Consider the following 25,278-nt stretch of genomic DNA (forward strand, 5'->3'; position numbering starts at 1 on the left):
CCCGGCTTGGGCTGCCCCGGGAGGCTGGGGCGCGCGCGCGGGCCGGGCAGTGAGCATAAGGACGCGCGGGGCGGTTACTCTGGTTACGGGGGAAACTCCGCGCCGGTCGGGGCCGCCGCCGTGGACTAGGGATGCTGGAGAGGAGGCCGTGGGGCATCCCGGCGGCTGTCTGAGGGCGGCTCAGACCTCCTCCCCGTCCGGATCCGCTGGGGAAGCACGCCCGAGTTCGCAGGGAAGGGCCGAGGCGGTGGCTGCGCTCGCTGCCCGGCCCCCCGGAATCCCAGGCCGTCTCTTTTGTTAGAGGGACCGCTCCGGCGTGGGCCCCGCAGGGACCTGGCTGGTCCGGGCGGGGAGTGAGGTCCCTGCGCCGCCCGCCGTCCTGCTCTGCACAGTGCCCGCGTCTCCGGAAGGAACACCTGCGGCTGCTTGGAAGCATCTCCAGCATCACCTGCCTGCCCGAGCCCCGCTTTGAAGGGAGAGAGAGGGGCGGGGGAGACATGTCGGCTCCCGAATGAGGGTCCCATCCGCTGCGGCTGGAGAAGGTTTTAAATACTGCTTTTGTACTAACTTTCAGTGGTTCTCAAAATTGAACTCATCTATCCAGTGTGACTTGCCCTGTGCAAAAGTCTTTGGCTACCACATTTTGAGGCATCTAAACCTACTGTGGGGAAAAGAGAAAACAAACAAAAAAAAGAATTTTACCCTTGACTAGTGCCACCAAAGAAGCTTTGGAACCATGTGGACCTTCCTTGGCATTGCCACGTTCACCTATTTTTATAAGAAATGCGGGGACTTCACGCTGGCCAACAAGGAGCTCCTGCTGTGCGTGGTCGTGTTCCTGTCCCTGGGCCTGGTGCTCTCCTACCGCTGCCGCCACCGGAACGGGGGCCTCCTCGGGCGCCAGCAGAGCGGCTCCCAGTTCGCTGCCTTCTCGGAGATTCTCTCAGCCTTGCCTCTTATTGGCTTCTTCTGGGCCAAGTCACCCTCTGGGTCAGAAAAGAAAGAGAAGCTGGAGTCCAGGAGGGTAGGCTGATCTCAAATGGGGCAAATGGAGGAAGTCTTATTTTTAAAATTAGAATTGGGATCACCTAAGTTTAAGTCTTCTTTAAAGGATTAAAAAAGAAAAAAAAGAGGCAGTTTTAGGCACTCCAGTTGAAAGTTTTAAAGCTCTGGACTGTGCCCTGGCTACATCCTTCCTATTAGGAAATATTGAAAACATTTGTTTCATTTCGTGTTGCTGGATCCTCAGGTGGGGATTGGATATTGATTTGATTAGGAAACGTTAGAATTTCATTTGAAGGACAGAATCGCTCTCCCTGGTGAAAGAGGTTTTGTGTAAATCCTTGGGTAAGGAGTGTATCTGTACCTGGGAAGAAAATTAAATGTGCTGCACTTACAGGTAAGTCCGCTCCTAATAAAAAGTGACAGCTGACTGGGAAAGGTGACAGGACAGTTGAAAAGTAGTAAAAATGGTCAGTAATTTACAGTTTTGGGCAAAAAGCCTTCCTCTTCCATCACTGGGCCAATGAAGAAATGAATGCAGTGAGGCCCACCAAAGTCAGATGGTCTCACTTCCCATGATGAAGTTAGGATCTCCTGTCTGGGAATGGAGGAAGCCGTAGTGGATGAGAGGGGAATGGTCATAGGTATTTGGACTTTTACCCAAAAGCACCAGAGAGATTTTAAGTGTGAGAGTAGAAATGCTTGCTTGTGTTTTAAAACTTAAAAAAAGAAAAGGACCATTTGGGTTGCTCTACAAAGAATGGATTGAGTTGTACACAGGGAAAGCAGGACAATCACAGCAGGAACCAGCAAGGTATGGATGAGTGGTGACTTGACGTTAGGTTGAGTGACCTCGAAGCAATCAGAGCTCTGGATCTGCCTCCTTTGGTTTTGACCACAGTACTGACAGCAGGGTTCATACAAGAGAGGGACTTGGTTTAGAACTTTTGCTCTTCTGGCTGTGAGATTTTGCATATTTCTGTAAGAAATAAGTTTTAGATGGCGATGGCGGCAGCGTTGCTGGTAGCTAGGGAATTAAATGACTTCATGTTTTCAGAGTGCCTAGTCCCAGCCATCTAGTAAATGCTAGTTATTGCTATTAGTTTAAAGGTCGTGTAGCCTGTTAGGAGCCTTTTGAATAGCGCTAAGTGTTCAGTGGCTTGGACACTGTGGGTTGCAGTAATAGGAAAGGAAGACAAGGCCTAATTGCCTGTTTTGTTCCACAGAGCAGAAAAGGAATCAGTATTTCAGAAATGACCTCAACAGAAGCTGCCACCTCTGTGTCCACATCTTCTCTGAATGATCCGGAAGTGATCATCGTGGGAGCTGGAGTACTTGGCTCTGCTTTGGCAACAGTGCTTGCCAGAGATGGCAGAAGGGTGACAGTCATTGAGAGAGATTTAAAAGAGCCTGACCGAATAGTTGGAGAACTCCTGCAGCCAGGTGGTTATTGTGCTCTTAAAGAACTTGGTCTCGGAGGTATGTTCACTGATATTTTTTGGGAGAGTATGTGTGTAAGCCCTCTTAACTGTAGCTAGTCTGTGACTAGTGAAAAGCTACTTTGTTTTGTTTCTTCCTTGTATTTCCTTCCTTTTTCCATTCTATTTCCATTCATAAAATTTGCTATGCATTTACTAAAAAAGTTGCATGAACATGAGAGCAAAGGAGAAAATAAGCATTTCGTTGTGTGAGATGATATGAAGTAGACTACATGAAGTGTAATGAATATCTAAAAACAGGTAATGGTCAAAATTAAGATTCATAAAGCTCCTCAAATGAAAATACAAAATACAGTGAAAGGAACTATGTTTGATGGGGTGTGTATTATGTATGTGTATTGTATAGTGTTATTACCTTGAATCTTTTAGTTAAGGAGCATTAACCCGGGCTGGAGAGATGGCTCAGCGGTTAAAGGCACTTGTTGGCAAAGTCTGACAGCCCAGGTTCCCCAGTACCCACATAAAAAAACCAGATGCACAAAGTGGTGCATGAGTTTGGAGTTCATTTACAGTGGCAGGAGGCTCCGGTGTGCCCATAGTCACCCTCTTTCTGCCTTCCTCTTTCTATCTTTCTCTCTGCTAAATAAGTAAATATTTAAAAAAATGATATAACTTGCTTGGCATGGTGGTGCATGCCTTTATTCCCGGCACTTGGGAGGCAGAGGTAGGAATATTGCTGTGAGTTGAAGGACAGCCTGAGACTACATAGCAAATTCCAGGTCAGCCTGGGCTAGAGTGAGACCCTACTTCTTTTTTTTTTTTTTAATTTTTTGTTTTTGCTTTGTTTATTTATTTGACACAGAGAGGGAGAGAGAGAAAGGGTGTGCCAGGGCCTCCAGCCACTGCAAACGAACTCCAGACGCGTGTGCACCCTTGTGCATCTGACTAATGTGGGTCCTGGGGACTTGAACCTTGGTCCTTTGGCTTTGCAGTCAAATACCTTAACTGCTAAGCCATTCCTCCAGCCCGGGAGACCCTGCTTCTAAAAACCAAAAAAAAAACCCCAAACAAACCTATAACCTTACTTGATAGGTGCTGTTTGTACTTGCTGTGTTTAAGGAACTGAAAAGGAGACCCACATAAGTAGGAGGTAGTGGACTATGTGGAAAGAAGAGAGTGTATGAGCAGTGCAGACACACAGACTCTGTGTGCTCATGTGTGGTGGCCAGAGGACGGTGTCAGTTGTCCTATGTCGCTTTTCTGCTTGCTTCCTTGAGGCCGAGTCTCTCACTGAACCCAAAGCTCACGCTGTGGTTTGGTTGAACTGGCTGACCAGTGATCCTCCTATCTCTGTCCCTACAGTTCTGGAGTTAACAGGGGTGCGTGGCTATACCCAGCTTTTTATGTGGGTGGCGGGGATTGACCTCAGGTTCTCATGTGCTCTTAACTCTTCCCCAATCCCTGCTGTTGACTGCTGTGGTAGCAGAGGATGTAAGAGAAGTGGATAGCTGATAAAATTGAGACGGAAATGTCATGGTGTACTAAGTGATTGACGTGAGATAACAGGAGCTTTTTTTTTTTAAATTTTCAATTTTATTTATAAGTGGAGGGGGGGGAAGAGGGAGAGAGAGAATGAGAATGCGTGGGCATACCACGGCCTCTTGCCACTGCAAACAAATTCCAGATACATGAGCCACTTTGTGCATCTAGTGTGGGTACTGGGGAATAGAACCTGGGCTGGCAGGTTTTGCAAGTATGTACCTTTAACCATTGAACCATCTCTGCATCCCCAAATCTTGTTGTACAAAGTGATTCCTGGGTTTTTGGCTTAAGCATCTGGTAGATGGTTGTACCATTTGCCGTAAGACAACTTGAAAAGGAATAGGTATGGGAGAGATTTGGGGAACTTGTTGAGATATTCAAGTGGAGATGTCAGATGCGTCTAGAAGTCAGGGGTAGTTTGCATGAGCCAGAGTTACTCATTTGGGAATTTGTCATCATGTTTCCGGTAGGTATATTGAGACAATTTAAGGAGAGAGCGTGGAAGGAGAACAAAAACAACATATTGAGTGTTGGGTCACGCTGATATTTAAGTATTGTATAGGGGGCTGGAGAGATGGCTCAGTGGTTAGGGCACTTGCCTGCAAAGCCCGATGACCCGGGTTTGATTCCCCAGTAGCCATGTAAAGCCACGTGCTCAGTGGTGCTTGCATCTGGAGTTCATTTGCAGCGGCTGGAGGCTCTGGTGCACCCATCTGCTCTCTCTGCTTCTTTCTATATCTCTGCTTGCAAAATAAAAAACACAAAACAGAGGAGCATGCAGAAGATACTAAGACGGGCATGGAGAGTGGTGGAGAAAGCCGAATTGTTTGATGTCACTTCATCCAATAAAGAAAACGTGCGAGTAGGAAAGTGTGGATATGTGGAAAGAAGAGTCCAGCCATGCCTTCCTGGCTAAAGAAAGGTTAGGTGAGCATAGAAACAGCACCACTGGATCTGATAGGTGTTGATATTGACAGGAAAACCTGCACTGGAATGATTTGGAGACTTAAAATTTGAAGAACTTTGTTAGTGGCAGGAAATAGCAATTGGACAGTAATGAGGTAGGGACATGAGGATAGTGGAGGAGTGTGTTTGAACACTACCATATGTACCAGGCTAGCCTAGGTGGTGAACTCTTAAGTTCAGTGAAAGACTGTCTGAAAAAGCTGGAGAGTGACTGAGGAGGACATCTGACTTCCACCTCTGGCCTCCACATGGATGTGCACATGTACATGAACACCTTCACACACATGCTACATATACCACCCATATACATAACACCATAAAAAAGGAAAGTTATTAAATCTCAACTTTTAAAAGTATGACTAAAATATGTAAAAAGGTATTTATTTGAGAGAGAGAGACAAAGAGAAAGAGGCAGACAGAGAGAGAATGGGTACGGGTATGCCAGGGCCTCCTGGCACTGCATACAATGTCCGGAAACGTGCTCCTTTGTGCATCTGGCATTTCATGGGTACTGGGCAATGGAACCTGTTACAGTCGGCTTCACATTACTGGCAGAAAACACCTGACCAGGAGCAGCTTGTGGGAGGAAAGCTTCTATTCTTTTTTGGCTTACAGACTCAAAGGGAAGCTTCATGATGGCAGGAGAAAACGATGGCATGAGCAGAGGGTGGACATCACCCCCTGGCCAACATCAGGTGGACAACAGCAGCAGGAGAGTGTGCCAAACACTGGCAAGGGGAAGCTGGCTGTAACATCCTTAAGCCCACCCCCAACAATACACTGCCTCCAGGAGGCATTAATTCCCAAATTGCCACCAGCTGAAGCAACCAAGCATTTAGACTATTTAAGTTTATGGGGGACACCTGAATCAAATCCCCACAGATCCCAAGCTGTCAAGCTCTGTAAGCAAGCACCTTTAACAACTGAGCCATCTCTCCATTCCTAAAAATATTTATTTATTATTATTTATTTATTTATGTTTTGGTTTTTTGAGGTAAGGTCTCATTGTAGCTCAGGCTGACCTGGAATTCACTATTGAATCACAGGGTGGCCTTGAACTCAACGGCAATTCTACCTCTGCCTCCTAAGTCCTGGAATGAAGGGCGTGCGCCGCCACGCCCAGCTTCTTTATTATTTTTTGCATGCATGTGGGCATGTGTGGTTTAACTGTGTACAGATGTGTACCCTGTGCACATGCATGCAGAGGCCAGAGGAGATCCTTGGATGCACTTCTTTTTTCCTTGAGATTAGGTCTCTCCCTCAGCTGAGAGCCATTGTCTGTCATTGAGCCTCAGGGGTTCCCCACTGCCCTGCAGACTAGGGTTACAGACGTGTGTGGCCATGCCCAGCTTTCTGTATAGGTTCTGGGGAGTAGAAGATCCCAGGCTGGAGGGCCCCTCATACTTAAGTAGCAAGCACTCTTAACCACTGAACCATCTCCCCAAACTCTTAAGTTATTTTTAAAAAGCCCCAAGTGTACAGAAAAAATAAAAATTCCAAAAAATGGTAAGGGCAGAAACAGGTCCCTGGAAGTAATTGCACAATCAGAATTGATGGCGCAGGGTAGAGTTGGGGCGTAGAGGTGGAGGAAATTGCCACATTCTGGAAATGCATCTTGCAGGAAGAGCCAGTAGAAATGCCCAATGAATCAGGTGTTAGGTATGAGAGAAAGAGAGGAGTCAGTCCTTCCGTGAGGTTAGATTACCAAGCTGCGCCCGGGAGCATTCGTGTATAGAGATCATTGATGCAAGTGGGATTCAAAGCAGGGGGCTGGGATGTAGGGAAGTGGGAAAGAAAAGTAGCAAGACTGGGGTGTAGAACCAAGCAAAAAGAAGAGAGGGCTTCACAGAGAAGAGAGGTTCTGTGTCCTCTTGGGTTCTCTGATGACCACCTTGTACTTACTTAAAGTACACGTGACAACATGTAGAGGCAGGATTTTATTAACCTTTTGTGAGAGTATCAGTCAAGCAGAAATGATCTCAAGCTAATGACTGGATTCTGAATCTTGTATGATCTAGTCTCAGTGGACATCTCCCTACTTGTGCTTCAAGTCTCAGTGGATTCTTCTATGCAAAGTGAGCAGAGTATTTTAGATATTTAGTATTTTAGATAGTATACCCTTACTATCACTGCTAAGAGTCCTTTAAACCTAAACTATGCTGTTAACTTCCCTCAATCTGATGAAATCTGTATGACAGAAGCACTTGGAATAGTTATTTTGGAGATAGGGCTTCCTAATGCAGTGTGGACTGACTGATCCCTCCTGGAGAGCAGACTTCAGTTAGTGAACTCATTGCCTAATGGCTTGCAGTTAGTATCCATAACTTATAATTAATACATTATCATTTATAGTCTTTATCTCAATAGTAAGTCTTATCTAGTATCCACTCCTCTGCTCAACTTCATTTGTTAGACTCTTTGTTGTTTTTAATATTTTGTTTATTTATTTATCAGAGAGAACGGGGGAGGGAGGGAGGGAGGGAGGGAGAGAGAAAGAGAGAGAGAGAGAGAGAGAGAATATGGGCACACCTGGGCTTCTAGCCGCTGCAAACAAACTCCAAATGCCTGTGTCATCTAGTGCATCTGGCTTTATATAGGTACTAGGGAATTGAACCTAGGTCTTTGGGTTTTGCAGGCAAGCACCTCAACTGCTAAGCTACTTCTCCAGCCCTCTCTTTTTTTTTGGCATATAATTTAGAGTCAGGTTTTCAAGCCGTACGGAAATAGCCTGGATAACGTGCATTTTCCCTGCTTTGTCTCTCGTCACGTGGGGCCGCTAGAGCGGCACTGTAAAGCGAGTATCTGAACGGCGTGCGCTTCTCCTGGTTCCGCAAGCTGGGGAGTCCGAGATCAGGGTGCCAGTGTGGCGGGGCTCCTGGCAAAGGCCCTCCGTTTTCTTGCTGTGTCCTTACATGGCAGGAGGGATGGCGAGGAGCTCTGTTGTCTTTCCTAATACTCTCCTGATCCCATGGTGAATGCTCCCCTGCTAACTTTCCGTGCTTTGGCTGTGTCTTCCAAAGTTAGTGTGTTGGAAATGTAATCCCCAGTGTAGCCACACTGAGAGGTTGTACCCAGTGGGAGGTATTTAGGTCACAGAGACTTCACTTTACCAGGGAATTAATGACTCTTATAAAGGACTTGAGGCTGTGTGCTCATGCCCTAACCATCTGTTGATGCCGCAAGAGGGCCTTGGCCAGATGTCCCCTTGGTCCTGGACTTCCCAGCTTCCAGAACAATTGGAAATAAATTTCTGTTCTTTATAAATGACCCAATATTGAGTATTATCCAACATTGAGTATTCTGTGATAACAGCACAAGATGGGGAGAGGGGATATAAGAGTATATCCTGATGGAATATGACCAACATGTGATGTGATCTTAGAGTAAAGGTCATAATTAAGAAAAATTAGCTGAGTGTGGTAGTTTATATCTTTAATCCCAGCACTTGGGAGGCAGAGGTAGGAGGCTCACTGTGAGTTTGAGGTCAGTCTGAGACTACATAGTGAGTTTCAAGTCAGCTTGGGATAGAGACCCTACCTCAAGAAAAAATGTTTTTCTTGTTTTTAGTGAGTAAATTTTATATATAAATACGAGTGTTTTTCATAAAGCACTGTGTTAGTTAGTATTTTTAAGTTTCTTAATTTCTGATTGGCACTTTAAAATGGTATTTTAAATGTTTTTATCAATTTATGTGTGTGTATATATGAGAGAGGTAAAGGGAGAGAATGGACACACCAGGACTTCTTGCTGCAAATGAACTCTAGACACATGTGCCACATTGTGTATTTGGCTTACATGGGCACTGGGGAATCAAACTCAGGCTGGCAGACTTGGAAAAGGAATGTTTAGTTGCTTATGGTTCATTTATTTTATTTTATTTTGGTGGGGCAGATTGAGAGAGAGAGAGAATGGGTGTGCAAGAGCCCCAGCCACTACAAATGAACTCCAGATGCATGCGCCCCCTTGGCATCTTTGTGTGGGTCCTGGGGAATTGAATCTAGGTCTTCAGGCTTTATAGGCAAACGCCCTAACTGCTAAGCCATCTCTCCAGCCCTGATGGTTCTTTTTGATTTATTAAAAGTTACTCTGTCTTCATGGAAGATTGAGATTCCCAAGAAGCCCCTATGAAACCTGTCAGGCTAATAAATTCAGCACCCACCCAGAACGTAGAAAAGGCTCCAGTCTGAGTATCTAGGTGGGCTTTACTCTTCCTTCTTCTGGGTAGGGGCTCTCCGTACTTTCCTCTTTCTTTCTTTTAAGATTTGGGCTTCCAGCCGGGTGTGGTGGCGCACGCCTTTAATCCCAGCACTTGGGAGGCAGAGGTAGGAGGATCACCGTGAGTTCAAGGTCAGCCTGAGACTACATAGTGAATTCCAGGTCAGCTTGGGCTAGAGTGAGACCCTACCTCGAACCCCCTGCACCCCCCCAAAGAAAGATTTGGGCTTCTGCATTTCTGGAAACCCTGCTCATGCCTCTTGGGCCTGAGTTATTCTGTCTTCTTTCTTTTTAAGTTCTGTCTATAAGAAATAAAACCTGTAAACTTAAAAAATTAATGTTAATTTTTAAAGTCATATTGTCCCTCTGCCCCAGCTCAGGGAAGAACAAGGTCTGTTATTTACTAATCCCTTAACCCTGGGGACTAGATGTCGGGGTTCAGGGAAAGCACATAGATAAGTCTGAATATATACTCCCTATAGTCTTCTAACCCCATCTTGGCTTTGTTTATCTTTTATTTATTGTTTGTATGTATATATATATTTTGAGAGGATGAATTGGCATGCCAGGGCCTCAAGCCACTGCAGTCAAACTCCAAATGTGTGCACCATCTTGTGGACATTGTGCACTGGCGTCACATTGAGCAACTGCTTATGTGGGATCCAAGGAGTTGAACATGGGTCCTTAGGCTTTGAAGGCAAGCACCTTAACTGCTATGCCATCTCTCTAGCCTTTATCTTTTATTATCCTTCCTAATTTTATATTCTCCACAATTCTATTCTCTTCTCTTTTGGAATATAGGGAGGGAAGCGTTGCCTTTCATCCTCCCACCCGGTCAGTATCAGCTGCACATGGGAGGGGCCTCCTAGGTGCTGGGATCAAAGGCATGTGAAAATTGCTAAAATAGTCACATTAATTGTTCTCCAAATGGTTCCAGCTTTAAAGATAGAACCTTATTCCCAATGCCTGTGTTTCTTGATGCTTTGAATAATAGCTCTGGGCATAGTAATAAGATTATTTTAAACTGAATTACTTTGCAGATACAGTAGAAGGTTTTAATGCCCATCGTATACATGGCTACATTGTTCATGATAATGACAGCAAGTCGGAAGTTCAGATTCCTTACCCTGTGTCAGAAAAGAACGAAGTGCAGACTGGAGTTGCTTTCCACCATGGAAAATTCATCATGAGTCTCCGGAAAGCAGCTATGGCAGAACCCAAGTAAGACTGTAGCTTCAGATCTATAATGTCTAACGTGACCTTTTATGCTTGTGAGCTTTTCTAAATGTTCATGAATATTTTGGGTCTATTAAAGGAAACCGTAAGTTAGAAGAGCAAAGCCAATCGTGGTGGTGCCTGCCTTTAATCCCAGCACTTGGGAGGCAGAGTAGGAGGATTACTGTGAGTTCCAGGCCACCCTGAGACTACATAGTGAATTCCAGGTCAGCCTGGGCTAGAGTGAGACCTTACCTCGAAAAACAAAAACAAAAACAAAAGAAAACAAAAAACCACTACGATCTTTCTGACTTGTAATTATTTAGTTTGGATGAACTGTAGTTTGTTCTGCCCTTTTTTGTGTGAATATATGTTTGAATATAAGGTTTCTCTGTCTTTGTTTTAAATAAAGATTAAAACCTTACTGCTTCCAAATCATTACATTATGTGTGTGTGTGTGTGCACACACAGAATAAATTACACAGTAAAAACCACATAATTTGAAAACTTGCTAATGATGGTTTTTGCTAGACATTCTAGACTTTTTTCCAAACACTCATGCACATGCATAGGCATAGGTACTATGGGTAAACTAAAGTAAAGAGTAAAGACTGCATCATACCTAATGCAAACAGAACTCTCTCCTGTCTGTTCTTCAGTGTGAAGGTCATTGAAGGCGTTGTGCTGCAGTTGTTGGAGGAGGAGGACGCTGTGATGGGCGTGCAGTACAAGGATAAAGAGACTGGAGATAGCAAGGTGAGGGTTAGGAAACGGTACCTTTCCCAAGAGATATTTTTCCTTCCTTTTTAAAAAGGTAGGTTCATGAGTTTATCACGACCAAAATGGCTGAGTGCTCTGTAAACCCCTTGCAAACATGGTGGGATGCATATTGTAACACAGTGCACTTTAGAGCAGCATCTCAGAATATCACAAACTTTACAAACCAAGCCAAGTAGTTAATAGGATTAAACACTGAAATGAGAACTCTACATCAGCAGAGAACCTGTAAGGTGATGGAGGAAGGAAAAGAGATCCAACATAAAGACAAATAATTAGGATCAAAAGAACAGATTAACTCCAAAAGGAAAAATCAGAAGACTGTTGTAATGGTTCAACCTTATTTATTTACTTGAACATTCTTTGTTGTTTTTTTTGAGGTAGGGTCTCACTCTAGCTCTGGCTGACCCGGAATTCACTGTGTAGCCTCAGGATGGCCTGGAGCACACAGCAATCCCCCCGCTTGTCTCCCTAGTGCTAGGATTAAAGCCATGGGCCACCACCACCTGGCTCATTTATTTTTTATTTTTGAAGCAAGATCTCATTCTAGCCTAGGATGACTTGAAACTCACTCTGTAACCTAGCTGGCTACGAACTCATGTTAAGTTCCCTGGCTTAGCTTGCTAAGTGCTGGGATTGGTGGCCTGAGCCACCATGCCTGGTTTACTTAAACTTTTTTTTTTTTTGGTTTTTGGAGGTAGGGTTTCATTCTAGTCCAGGCTGACCTGTAATTCACCATGTAGTCTCAGGCTGTCCTCGAACTCAAGGTGAACCTCCTACCTCTGCTTCCTGAGTGCTGGGATTAGGGGCATGCACATGGGCCCGGCTATTTAAACTTTTATTGTGGTCAAATACCTGTGGCATAGTTTTACCCTCTTTTACAGTGTGCAGCGCAGTATTGTTACTCTATGTACATTGTTATAGGCAGAAATAGGAAGGAAAGTAAAAGTAAAGTGATTTCTGGCATCTGCTCATATTGGTACAGGAAAGAGGAAGGGCCAAAGGGCCTTCTGTGCAGTTCCCTGTGGCCACGCCTTAGAAACTGTATTCTCAGAGGTTGTGAGGTTAGCAGTACACATACACGGAGCCATTCTGTCCGAGAATCCTGCTACATCCTAGCCACTGATTAGTAAGTTATGAGCTAGAAAGTATAGGAATTAGAAAATTCTAGAATGAATCTGGCTACCTCATGAAGTTTATAATGAGCTTCAGTCTCCCGTGGCCCATGCTTGACTTATACTTGCACTGGCTCTTTTATGGTGGAGATTCATTCCTAATGGTTTTGATGGTAATGCTGCAACTGGAGATGACCTCTAGGGACTCAGGAAATGTTTCTAATGGTCATTCATTCTCTTGAGTCCACGGAATGTTTTAACTATCCTCTCCAATGTTACCTTTGAATCTGTTCCTGCACTTTTTTTTTTTTTTTTGAGAATGGGCATCGTGTTGTGTTTCTAACCATTGAGCTGAGATTTTCTCATCTGTGTTATAGGAACTCCATGCCCCATTGACTATTGTTGCAGATGGGCTTTTCTCCAAGTTCCGGAAAAACCTGGTTTCCAACAAAGTTTCTGTCTCATCTCATTTTGTTGGCTTCCTTATGAAGGTACTGTGTGAGTGTAATTCTCGAAAAATAAAAGCAATGTGAAGATTGAAAATCACTAAAGTCTTTTATTTTATCATTATTTTTTTTAGGATGCACCACAGTTTAAGGCCAATTTTGCTGAACTTGTTTTACTGAATCCAAGTCCAGTTCTCATCTACCAGATTTCAGACGACGAAACACGAGTGCTAGTTGATATTCGTGGAGAAATGCCGAGGAATTTAAGGGAATACATGGCTGAGCAAATTTACCCACAGATACCTGGTAAGAAACAGGAGTTTACTCGAGTTGTAGTCTATAGTCCAAAATCCAGTCTTACCAAAGCCTTTTTCCATTTCTCTGTAAAACTTCAAAATAAGCTGGAGGTAAAAAAAAAAAAAAAAAAAATTGCAAGTGAAACACATACATACAGCCAGATCAACTGGAGCTGGTCAATTAAAACTTGTTCAAAGAAGTAAAAACAAAAGCCGGTATGGTGGCATATGTCTTTAATTCCAGCGCTTGAGAGGCAGAGGTAGGAGGATCGCTGTGAGTTCAGGGCCAGCCTGGGACTACAGAGTGAGGGCCTGGTGAGTCTGGGCTAGAGTGATACTCTACCTTAAAGACAAAATAAGTGAAAGAAGCAGGCTGAAGATGTGCCTTTGTTAGCTGAGGGCTTGCTTAGCCTGCATGAAGCCCTGCATTTGATCCCAGCACCACATAAACCTGGGAGTGGCGGCCCTTGCCTGTAACCCCAGCACTTGCTAGGTGGAAACCGGAGGATGAGGCATTCAAAGTCCTCAGCTGTTTAGCTAGCTCAAGGCCAGTTGGGGCTATATAAGATCCTGTTTCAAGCAAAGGAAGAAAACAAATCAACTTAACAGAAGGTCACAAAAAGATCATGTCAGTGTATTTTTGTCTTGGTCACTAATGGAAGCAAGGTTGAGGAGAGGGTAGGCTGCTTGCTGTGTAAGCATGAGGACCTGTGTTCCTGCCCCTAGTCAGCAATGGTGGCACCAGCGGTAGTACCAGTGATGTGTAGGTGGAGACAGGAGAATCCCTGGGGGCCAGCTGGCTGGCTAGTCTGGCCAAACTGAGTTTCAGGTTCAGTGAGAGACCCTGTCTGAAAAAACAGGGTGGACAGTGATTGAAGAGGGCACCCGACATCAGTTTCTGGCCTCCACGTGCATGTGCAATGCATAATCTGCAACACATGCACGTGTACATGTAAGAATATGTCTATAGAGGGCCGGGGAGATGGCTCAGTGGTTAGACGCCTTTGCTTTTAAATCCTACCAGTTTAGGTTTGGTTCCCCAGTACCCATATAAAGCCACATGCACAAAGTGGCACACATGTCTGGAGCTTTTGTGCAGTGGCAAGAGGTCCTGGGGTGCACATACACACTTTTTTTTGTTGTTGTTTTATTTTTATTTATTTGAGAGTGACAGAGAGAGAAAGAGGCAGAGAGAGACACAGAGAGGGGGGGGTGGGGAGAGAGAAAGGGCGCGCCAGGGCCCCCAGCCACTGCAAACAAACTCCAGATGTGTGCATCCCCTTGTGCATCTGGCTAACGTGGGTCCTGGGGAATCGAGCCTTGAACTGGAGTCCTTAGGCTTCACAGGCAAGCGCTTAACCACTAAGCCATCTCTCCAGCCCCATACACACTCTTAAGTAAATTAAAAAAATCCTGAAAATGAAAACACAAGGTATCCAAGTTTAACCAAGACAAAACAAAATATGTATACACATATATATGTATATATGCCAAAAAATAATTGAATCATAATTCAGTGAACTCCAGACACATACATTACTTCGTGTATTTGGCTTTATATGTGGGTGCTGGGGAATTGAACAGTGTTCTGCAGGCTTTGCAAACAACCGCCTTTACTGCCGAGCCATTTCCCCAGCCTCGCTTTGATGAGTTTTGAGTGTTCCAAGTACTGATTGCCATTTGAGAAAAGAAGCTTCTCAGGCCATAGGTAAGGGCAGCACCTATTACCTCCTAATAATTTTGGGGCATAAATGTAAATATTTAAGAGGACAACTCGATTGGCATGCTATACACATTTAGTCAAAAAGCAGTATTAGCTTACTCCCTAGGGCCCATGAACTTCCCAGCTATAGGCTTTACATTTTGTTTTTAGTACCTGTCATGAACTGGCCTCAAATACAGTCAGAGAGCAGTTGGTCACCCCCACAAGTCATGCCACTGTTGCACATCTTGCCTTGCTGGTTGGTTGTGTGGCTTGCAGGGCCCACTGCTGGTTAAGACTGTCGAGGACTTGCTCCGCTGGGCGGGGAGGCGGCTCCCAGCTCAGCTCTAGCTTCTCGGCATCCTTAGCTGAGGCCTGTGCAGTCTTCAGCTGTGGAATCTTGCCGTCTAGTTCTGGAGGACAGCTAAGGGAACTGCCAGTGGCTGCATGCTTTGGGGCCCCAGGGGTGTCCCTGACCTCTAGTTTGCTGGGAGGTATTCCACTCCTGACACTGGCATTTTCCTCTATGCAAACCTAGATTTTAGTGACATTTTCAATATATGCTTATGAAAATATTCTAATAATTTTTTGCCCCATTAAGCCACCTTTGAAATTTTTAGCTAGAATTAGCTATGCATATTTAGGAAAATGAGAAATTATTACTGACTTTTTTTTTTTTTTTTTTTTTTTTTTTGGTTTTTCAAGGTAGGGTCTCACTCTAGCCCATAGCCCATACTAAGATTCTACCACTATATAAACTGTCAATTGAACATTTTCAACATGAGCATTCTGTTTCTCCATTTCTGTATTAGGAATTGTTGAACATTTCATATTTTTTTTGCACATGTTGTGTTTTTTTTTTCTTTGTTAATTTTATTTGAGAGAATGAGAATGGGTGCACCAGGGCCTCCAGCCATTGCAAATGAACTCCAGATGTATGCACCACTTTGTGCGTCTGCCTTATGTGGATCCTGGGGAACTGAACCTGGATCCTTTGGCTTTGTAGGCAAGCACCTTAATTGCTAAGCCATCTCTCCAGCTCACATGGGTATGTTAGTGTATGTATGTTTCTGTGTGTGGGCGCGTGTGCAGGTACACATGTGTGGAGGCCAGAGGTCAAGGTCGTCCTTAATCATTCTCTACTTTTTTTGAGATGGTAGACCTCCCTGAGCCTAGAGCTCAGTGATTTTGCTAGACTAGCTAGTTAGCAAACCCCAGCGATCCTCTTGTTCTGTGTTCTAAGAGCTGGGATTGCAGATGTGTGCCACCATGTTCAGCTTTAATGTGGGTGATGGGGATCTGAACTCAGGTTTCATTCCTAAGAGGCAAACTCTTTACCCACTGAACCTTCTCCCCAGTTCCATTAGTTCATTTCTTATGGAAGTTGGAAATTATCTCTGGGATAAGCTAATTCATTTCATTTTATTGGTAAACTGAAGCTCAGAGATGTATAACTAAGTGGTTTGTGCCTCTAAATCTGATTGCACCCCCCCTGCTGTTTGTTAGTGAGTAGTGTATGTCATGTAACTGTACTAGAACATGTTTATTATCAAATGAAGCCATGATAGATACCAGTTAACATTTGACCAGGTGGGGGGTCTTTTCCTTTCATTTTAGTTTGCCTTATTCTTCCTCTAATTTCTGTGTTCCATTCAGTGTGTGTATTCTCTCTCATCTGTCTATCCATCCATCTATCTTCATTTTCTTTCAAATTTCTTAGTCACTCCTTAATATGAATAACTAGGTGGTTAATGTAAACTTATTAATAAAGTGGGTGCTTCTTGGTTAAGGATGTGTGTGACACTCACAGGAGACAAACCATATGGTATGTATTTATACTTGATAAGGAAATAGGATGATTTGAAATGGAAATATTAAAAGGCATTTGGGTGCATCGGACTGATTGCAGATCACTTGAAAGAAGCCTTCCTGGAAGCCTCTCAGAATTCTCGCATGAGGGTCATGCCTGCAAGCTTCCTTCCTCCTTCCCCTGTGAACAAACGAGGTATTTTATTTTACTTATTTTATTCTTAAAAAGTTTTTTTTTTTTTAATTATTAGTTAGCTTTGTACTCAGCGAATACAGTCAATTTGGTACCATTATTAGGCTCATCTGTGACCTACCCCCTCCTCTTGGTCCCTCCTTGTTGAGGTATATGGGTCGTGCATTCTGCAATCAGCCCACAGTTATGGGTAGGATAAATGTCTGCATATCCTGATCCAACATGTGGCTCTGACATTCTTTCTGACCCCTCTTCCGCAAAACTTCCCTGAGCCATGTTGGCTTCATTTTTGGTCTGCTTCAGTGATGAGGTGTTGGGGGCCTCTGGATCTCTGATTTGGTAGGAGTTGATTTTTCTCTGTGTTGATCTTAGAAAGTGTTTTAAAGGTAGGGTTTCATTCTAGCCCAGGCTGGCCTGGAACACGCTCTGTTTTCCCAGGCTGGCCTTGAACTCACAGTGATCCTCTTCCCTTTGCCTCCTGAGTGCTGAGATTAAAGGCGTGCACCACCACGCCTGGTATTTCTTTTCCTTTTCTTTTTTTTTTTCGAGGTAGGGTCTCACTCTAGCCCAGGCTGACCTGGAATTCACTATGGAATCTCAGGGTGGCCTCGAACTCACGGCAATCCTCCTACCTCTGCCTCCCGAGTGCTGGGATTAAAGGCATGTGCCACCACGCCTGGCTATGCCTGGTGTTTCTTAGTAGATGTATTAGTCAGGGTTCTCTAGAGGAACAGAACTGATAGAATGAATAAAAAGGGAATTTATTGGATTAGTTTATGTCAGTGCAACAATAGCAATCTGCAGGCCCTCCGAGAGTCTGCTCAGTCCACGAGGCTGGATGCCTCAGCAGTCCTAACCCAGCACTGAAGACCTGGAGGCTTCCTGCATGCACAGCAGCTGGTCTTCAGTCCACGCTGGAAGGCATCAAATAGCCCCAGCAGCCAGGTGGGAGGAAGTTGTCTTTTCTCCCAGAGCTTCCTTAGACAAAGCCTCCCTGTGGAGGCAGAAGTAGGAGGATTGCTGTTTGAGGCCAACCTGGGACTACAGAGTGAGTTCCAGGTCAGCCTGGGCTAGAGTGAGATCCTACCTCAAAAACAACAGAATTAACCATAACAGGATTTTTTCTTGTCTGTGGCTATTTAGATATCCCAGTGCCATTTGTTGGGCTGACTATTTGTCACTCCACTGAACTCTCACTTTTGTCAAAATTCAGGTAACAGTAAATGCAGTGGAAGGAAAGTGAAGAATAAAACATAGTAAGGCTGTTAATTCACACGAATAATGATGTAAGGATGGAGCTAGGCTTGTAAACTGGAATGGATTTGGGTAATAGCTAGGATGGAGAATGTGTGAAACTCAGTGATGAGTTGGATATTGTAGTAAGAGAGACCCTTTGATAGATTCCAGGTTTCAGCTTGGGTAGTTTTTTTTTTTTTTTTTTTTTTTAAGGCTGAGGTAGTTTTGCCAATGATTTGCTGACATAGGAATAGTAAAATAGCCAAGACTCAAGGACGTGTGGGGAGAGCTGGTGACTTCACTTTAGGACATCCTGGGACATCAGGAAGGAAATGAAGTAGGCAACACTTGGAAATAGGAACTAAGAAGTTTGAAGAGAGGTCTAAACAGGAATACTTGGTTATATACACCCTGGTTCTTGAACACAGACTGAAGAGAGTTCTAAACAGGAATGCTCGGTATATGCACCCTGGTTCCTGAATGTAGATTGCAGCTTGCTGTAGGACCACATGTGTAATAAGCTATCAACCATGTGAGGAAATTGTATTGCAAGAATGAATGAAGCCAAGGCAAAGTCGATACAAACACTATGTGTGTGTGTGTGCCTTAAGGAGTTGCCCTAAAATTTCATAGTCTTCATCATCTCTCTTCATAGGTGTTCTTCTTTTGGGAGATGCATATAATTTGAGGCATCCTCTTACTGGTGGAGGAATGACTGTTGCTTTAAAAGATATAAAAATATGGCGTAAACTGTTCAAGGGTATTCCTGACCTTTATGATGATGCTGCTATTCTCCAGGTAAGATGTTAGGTTATTCCTTGACAGAAATGCCAGTCAGGCCTTTCTCAGGGCTCTGGTGCATGGGAGTCTCTGCTTCACAGTGGTTCTTGGTCTTGTTCAGGCCTGACGGGCCAGAATCCTGACTGGCGATCTTACAGAACATATAAATGTCTGTTTTCATCTCAAGTTCATGGCTGCTGTGCTTAGAGTTGTTGTCAGCTTAGCTTCAGAGTCCTAAAACTCTGCTCTGAAAAAGGAATTTTTATTATTTTTTTATTATTATTATTACTGGTAAGTGACAGCGGGGCAGTTTTACTTGCAGATAGTCCTTGGGTGCTCGCTTGGGTAACACAATTTACAAAAACTGGAACAATACATAGAGAGAGGAGCATGGCATCTGAGCAGAGTCCTTTTCAGTTTGAGATCATACATTATTTCATGCTTTTATTCCCCTTTACTATATGTGATTTTTTATTATTTTATTTTACTTTCACTTCAATTTTAGGCAAAAAAAACATTCTATTGGTCAAGAAAAGGGACTCATTCCTTTGTTGTTAATGTGCTGGCTCAAGCTCTTTATGAATTATTTTCTGCCCCAGATGGTAAGTATAGATTTAAAAAACAATTCTGTGCATGGTATGTGCGTGCAGGCAGATGTGTATGCCATATGCATGTGTGGAAGTCGGAGGACAACGTGGAGGTGTCTGCTTCACCTTCTCTGAGACAGGTGTTGTCCAGTGCAGACAACCTGCCAGAATACGGATAAGGTCGGGCAGTAGCCTGAGGTTTGATTCTCCTGGCTCTGCCTCCATCAAGTCTTGTTAAAATCATCAAATAGTTCCTCTTGCTAAGTTGGAATGGAGGTAAAAATGGCTGTTTGGGCAAATGAGTAGAGAAAAAAAACCTAAGCTTTGAGTTTCTTCTAAGCTCTGGGATTTCCATATTATAAAACTCAATCTACTAGAAAAGACTAACAAAGTTATTGAAAGATTACGGGAGGAAAGAACTTTGTTGGAACAAAAGTTGTATGTATTCTTTGTTTTGAAATCTGTTATAAAGAGAAATCTAGGCATATCCCCCCAAAAAGAACATTGATTCTAAGCTGTTAAAAGTGACTGGGGGGCTGGAGAGATGGCTCAGCCGTTAAGACACTTGCCTGCAAAGTCTAACAACCCAGGTTTGATTCCCTAGTACCCAAGTGAAGCCAGATGCACAAAGTGGCACATGTATCTGGAGTTTATAGCATCTAGAAGTCCTAACTAGCATGTCCATTTTCGTTCTCTCTCCTTGGAAATAGAAAACTTAAAAAGGTTGTTATGCTGTGTTCTGAAGGCTTTATAAATTACTCTGAAATGTATTAAGAAGCTATGGAGATAAAAGCACTGTTATTACTATCCTTGATAATTTACTGCTTAGAGGTAAGGTTGAGCATCCTAGACACACTGAGAATTTAGTTTTTAAGAGTTGTGTTATTCATAATAAAGTTTAGAAAATATTTTGCATCTTTTAACAAATTAACAATACAATCATAATTTTTTAAAAAAATATTTATTTATTTATTTGAGAGAGACAGACACAGAGAGAAAGACAGGTAGAGGGAGAGAGAGAGAATGGGCACGCCAGGGCTTCCAGCCTCTGCAAACGAACTCCAGACGCATGCGCCCCTTGTGCATCTGGCTAACGTGGGACCTGGGGAACCGAGCCTCGAACCGGGGTCCTTAGGCTTCACAGGCAAGCACTTAACCGCTAAGACATCTCTCCAGCCCCAATCATAACTTTTAAACAGCTCCTAACTTCTAAGACCTAGGTGCTTGCAATTATGTACCAAGAGAAACAAGTTTATTTATAGTAACTATTTATAATGTTACTTTTGGAATTCAAAAGAAATCCTGTTGAAGTTCTAGGACTAGGTGTTTAAAAATTATGTCAAGTTTAGTATTTTAATACTTCATTTTTTTTTTAATTTTTTTTTTTGTTAATTTTATTTATTTATTTGAGAGCGACAGACACAGAGAGAAAGACAGGTAGAGGGAAAGAGAGAGAATGGGCGCGCCAGGGCTTCCAGCCTCTGCAAACGAACTCCAGACGCGTGCGCCCCCTTGTGCATCTGGCTAACGTGGGACCTGGGGAACCGAGCCTCAAACCGGGGTCCATAGGCTTCACAGGCAAGCGCTTAACCGCTACGCCATCTCTCCAGCCCCCTAATACTTCATTTTTTGATATACATGAGATAAATGTGTGAATATTTTGAATAATTTTTAAATTTTATTTTAGATTCCTTGCACGAGTTAAGAAAAGCCTGTTTTCTTTACTTCAAACTTGGTGGAGAATGTGTTGCTGGTCCCGTGGGGCTGCTTTCCATGTAAGTTGTTTCGTGGCACAGAGGAAACCCATACTTGTGTATGCAAATATTTATTCCTTGCACATTTTGTCATTTTATTCATTCGTATCCTAGTCAGAAGTGCTCCCAAGTGGAGGAAACAAGGCGACAGCCGGTTGTTTTCTCTCTGACTACCAGTGGAGGACGACGGAGGCCACCACCTTTAATTACATTTGAAGCTCGGTTTCACCTGTGGTTTCTCCATATGGCCTGGTCCCTGGGAGCTGTAAATAGTTGAGAAATCTGAATTTAGAACCTGACTGAATATGTGGCTCTGCTCTTGGGACGCATAGTGAAATTGAGTCATTTTTTGTTTTTCATCAGAAGGTCAATGTCACATTATTATTATTATTATTATTGTTTTTTTGAGGTAGGGTCTCACTCTAGCCCAGGCCGACCTGGAATTCACTATGGAGTCTCAGGGTGGCCTTGAATTCACGGGGATCCTCCTACCTCTGCCTCCTCAGTGCTGGGATTAAAGGTGTGCGCCACCACGCCTGGCAATGTTACATTTTTTGAAAGGCCCCAACTCCAACAGGCCATGCTATCAAGTATTTTAGCTGCAGCTCAGAAGTAACTTATAGGGAAAGAAAACTACTCAATGATGAGCAAGAATGATGAGTTACTGGCTGCTCTGAAGTTGTTTAAGTAGTTTCTTGTATTTTTTATTCTTGCCATAAACTACATTGTAGTCTTTTAAAATGTAGAATTTGTGTTAAGCTTTATAGATGACACATTAGAACTTTTAGAAGTGATTGTTACTTTCTGGGTCTTACCAGTGTTTTCTTTTTCTGTTACAGATTGTCTCCTCACCCTCTAGTTTTAATTCGACATTTCTTTGCTGTTGCAATCTACGCCACATATTTTTGCTTTAAATCAGAACCGTGGATTACAAAACCCCGAGCCCTTTTCAGTAGTGGTGCTGTATTGTATAAAGCATGTTCTGTAATATTCCCTCTGATTTATTCAGAAATGAAGTATCTGGTTCATTAAATTTAAAGGGGAAACACTTGGAACTTACCAAGTCTCTCCCACGAGACTTGTGAAGAGAATGTATACAGCACAGTATCTACTATGAACCTCATGGACCAAGGTTGGGATGGCTTGTTTTGTCGGTGTTTTTTGTGCATAAGCATGTAAATATATGCCTTAATTTTCAATTTAAAATGAAGGGTAAAATAAGCTAGATATTTAAGAGAAATGATTGTTCTATAAATTAGTGCTAACACTGAGGAAGAGCAGATTTTTTGTTTGATTTCAGTATTTTGGGTGATCCACTGGGATACAAAAATAAAACGAAGAGTGAACTCATGCCTTTGTGTCTGGTTTCTTGGGATGGAGAAAACAGCCAGGGGTGGAGCATTGGAGGGAAGTCTGTTGTCTTCCTCTCACTTCGTGTCTTGACCATGTTTTCTTTGTGCTTAGTGGGACAACCTGATAAAATTCTTGTCTGAATTTTTGGAGTCTTATTCTAGCTTATCAGGAAACCCCCAACATAAATCCCCAAATAAAAACTGAATAAAATACAGCCTGGGAAACAACTTCAGATTCTAATGACTAGAACTACAATGAATTGTAAAACTTTTTATAATAAAATTTTTTTAATTTTTTTCTTTCCTGTGAAAATGCTTGAAAATCTGTTGGACACATCACTTTGCCTTACTTTCACAAAGCATCTTCTGAATGGATTCATTGGGCTTCATAAAATTCCCATCTTAGCTTGCCCCAAACTTCCATTTTCTTTCTTTATGCATGCCTGTATGAATGTGTGTATGTACGTGCACCTCCCAGAGTCTCTTGCCACCCTAAGAGTAATGCCAGATGCTTGTGTCACTTGGCACACTAGGGCCTCAGCCACCGCCATCAAACTCCAGACACTTGTGCCATCTAGTGGGCATATGTGACCTTTTGCTTGCTTCACCTTTGTGTGTCTGGCTTATGTGGGATCTTGAGAGAGATCAAACATAGGTCCTCAGGCCTCAAAGTCAGTAACTTTCACTGCTAAGCCATCTCTGCAGCCCTTGTATCACTTTTTGTGTCCTGCTTTACATGGGTGGCTAAGGAATTGAATGCAGGGAGGCAAGCTTTGCAAACCAAGTGCCTTCTGAGCAATCTTTCTAGGCGCCCTAGTATACTTTCTGATTGAAAATTGGCTTACTTAGTCTGGTCTTTTTGTCAGCTGGTTCTCACTTCATTTACTGTTAACTGACTGGAAATGGAAGAGTTATTGAAATATGGTTGTCCCACACACCAGCCTTGCAGGGCTTGTCTTCCAAGACTTCTACAAGCTGAGCAAAAGTTCCTTTAAGACCCTCCCTGTCTTGGGCCTTGATGCCACATTGTCCACTAGGCCATGTGAGGCTTCCCTTCCTTCTCAGAGACTTCTATTAAAAATCCCTCCTCTTGTGAGAACACGATCAAAGCCTATGAAGTCCTTTTTCATTTGTGAAGCCTTCTGACAGACGGAAAATAGGAATCAGAGATCTGAAAAATGGTTTAGTTTTGCAGATGATCCCAGGAGGCTGGCGTGGCCAGGTGTGGCCAGAAGGTACAGAACCGGGACTCACAAGCTTACCTCTTCCCTGCTCGTCAGCGCAGTTCGTGTAGTAAGGGACTGGCCAGTTGTCAGATTTTTGGTGTTAATTTTCATTTGTTCTCCAGAGCAGGTTCAGGGCAGAAACACCTTCCTTGTCTCATCCAAGCTGTCGATGTTCGACACCCCAGTAGGACAGACACTCCCCTTTCACAAGAATTTCCATGTAGAAGTTAGGATTTTGAGGCATTTAAGCCATGTTTGGATAGCAACATGCCTGTGGAGGCACAGCTCACAGGCTGCAGGGGAAGGAAGAGGCCAGATGAGTTTGTGGCAGGGAGCTGTACAGAACTGATGCTAGGAACTTCGGGGTGTATGTGACTGCAAGACGCCAACCTTTGGCACCTAGACACTCCCACAGCACAAGGGCCATGGACAGTGTAATTCCGTGTGCCTCTCCCCCTACAGTGGGTGGGCTAGTGTCCCTAGCAGCCATTTCCCCCTTCCATGCAGGGTTGCTACAAGGTGGACATCCAACTTTGCAGTCCTAAGCAGAAGGGTAACCTTGAGTACTGGCAGTACTATTTTACTGAAAACCAAGCTGCACAAAGTTCTTTAGAACATAAAACTAAAAGGGTTTACATGTAACAATGACACTCTGCCTTTATAAGGGCGGTACGAAAGTATGTTTTGCTTGTAGATGATGTAAATTGCATTTAGTGCCATGATCTAAATGATAATGACCATTAACTAGTGTGGTGGGAGACATCATCTTTGCAATGTCTGATGTCCCCACACTGGAGGAGTGATGGAGTTACATGAGCAGTCGAGTTTCATTTCAAAGTCACTTTAGTCATGGGGAGATGTAGGAGAGCCCTTCTGTGAAGGAGGAGGAGGAAGTTACAGGGCTGTTCTGAACTCATCGAAAATGAAATTAGGCACATGTGCTTCAGCAACCTGAAAAATTAAGCAAAAAGTTATAATTCTTCATAGTGTAGTAGCTAAACCAATTCAATATTTTCCACATGAAAATTCAACACGCTAAGACGCCCTTGGAGAAAGGTGGAAAGCTGAGGAGAGCAGATTTGCAAGGAAATGACTCAAAACAGCCACGTGTGTTTCTGGTGTCCTCTGTCAACTACTACTTGAGGGGAGGTCTGCTGCCTCCAATGCAGATGCCTTGGCTCTTAGGAGCACTCTGATCTACTGGGAGTACTTATGCCTCTGAGAAGTACTCAGGTGTAATCTCAGGTCACAAATGATGACCAAGCGAGGCAAAACAGGATGTCTGGCAAGTGACGGTGGGTGTGAGGTGAGCTAGGAGAGAAGGGCCCGATGAGGAAGCACAGGAAGGTCCTAGGAAGGCGTGCGCCCTTCACCTCAGTAACAGTCCTGGAGGAGGCCGAGGAGGTGGGACGCGAAGGGCTAGACATGAGCAGGTTTTGCCCTCCCTCTGCCCCAAGCAGGGTCTCGCTCTAGCTCAGGCTGACCTGGAATTCACTATGTAGTCTCAGGGTGGCCTTGAACTCACCGCGATCCTCCTACCTCTGCTGGGAAGAGGGCAGAGAGTGGGGATGGAGAATCAGAAGTCCTCCACCTTGCAGGGAAGGCAGGAGCCCTGGAGCGTGTATT

The 25,278-nt window shown here is 43.8% G+C and overlaps 2 protein-coding genes across 4 annotated transcripts in view; one reads left to right on the forward strand and one right to left on the reverse strand.

The window, feature by feature from the left end:
* Sqle (squalene epoxidase) lies at window positions 1-22,424 on the forward strand. 2 transcript variants are annotated; one of them, XM_004661344.2, is made up of 11 exons: window positions 1-1,024; window positions 2,229-2,481; window positions 10,205-10,385; window positions 11,039-11,135; window positions 12,649-12,762; window positions 12,852-13,023; window positions 16,625-16,720; window positions 18,609-18,751; window positions 19,239-19,335; window positions 21,008-21,095; window positions 21,914-22,424. In XM_004661344.2, exons 1-11 carry the CDS (start codon window positions 737-739, stop codon window positions 22,104-22,106), a joined length of 1,722 nt encoding a protein of 573 aa, XP_004661401.1. In that variant the 5' UTR covers window positions 1-736; the 3' UTR covers window positions 22,107-22,424. The 2 variants fall into 2 exon arrangements, with proteins under 2 accessions (XP_004661401.1, XP_044999500.1); XM_045143565.1 differs by lacking the exon at window positions 1-1,024 and adding an exon at window positions 1,231-1,399.
* Window positions 22,425-23,596: 1,172 nt separating this feature from the next.
* Window positions 23,597-25,278, reverse strand: part of Washc5 (WASH complex subunit 5) — a 63,596-nt gene continuing 61,914 nt past the window's right edge. For both annotated transcript variants that reach the window (XM_045143444.1, XM_004661403.2), the window contains one exon: window positions 23,597-24,603. In XM_045143444.1, the coding sequence (XP_044999379.1) occupies window positions 24,547-24,603 (57 nt within the window). In that variant the 3' untranslated portion in view covers window positions 23,597-24,546. The remainder of the gene's footprint in view (window positions 24,604-25,278) is intronic.

This window comes from Jaculus jaculus, chromosome 2, assembly GCF_020740685.1.
Source record: "Jaculus jaculus isolate mJacJac1 chromosome 2, mJacJac1.mat.Y.cur, whole genome shotgun sequence".
Lineage (NCBI taxonomy): Eukaryota > Metazoa > Chordata > Mammalia > Rodentia > Dipodidae > Jaculus > Jaculus jaculus.

Coding starts and splice junctions, on each gene's coding strand:
- Sqle (XM_004661344.2), top strand. CDS start 737: ATGTGGACCTTCCTTGGCATTGCCACGTTCACCTATTTTTATAAGAAA. Junction 18,752..19,238: donor ATGATGCTGCTATTCTCCAG/GTAAGATGTTAG, acceptor CTTCAATTTTAG/GCAAAAAAAACATTCTATTG. Junction 19,336..21,007: donor ATTATTTTCTGCCCCAGATG/GTAAGTATAGAT, acceptor ATTTTATTTTAG/ATTCCTTGCACGAGTTAAGA.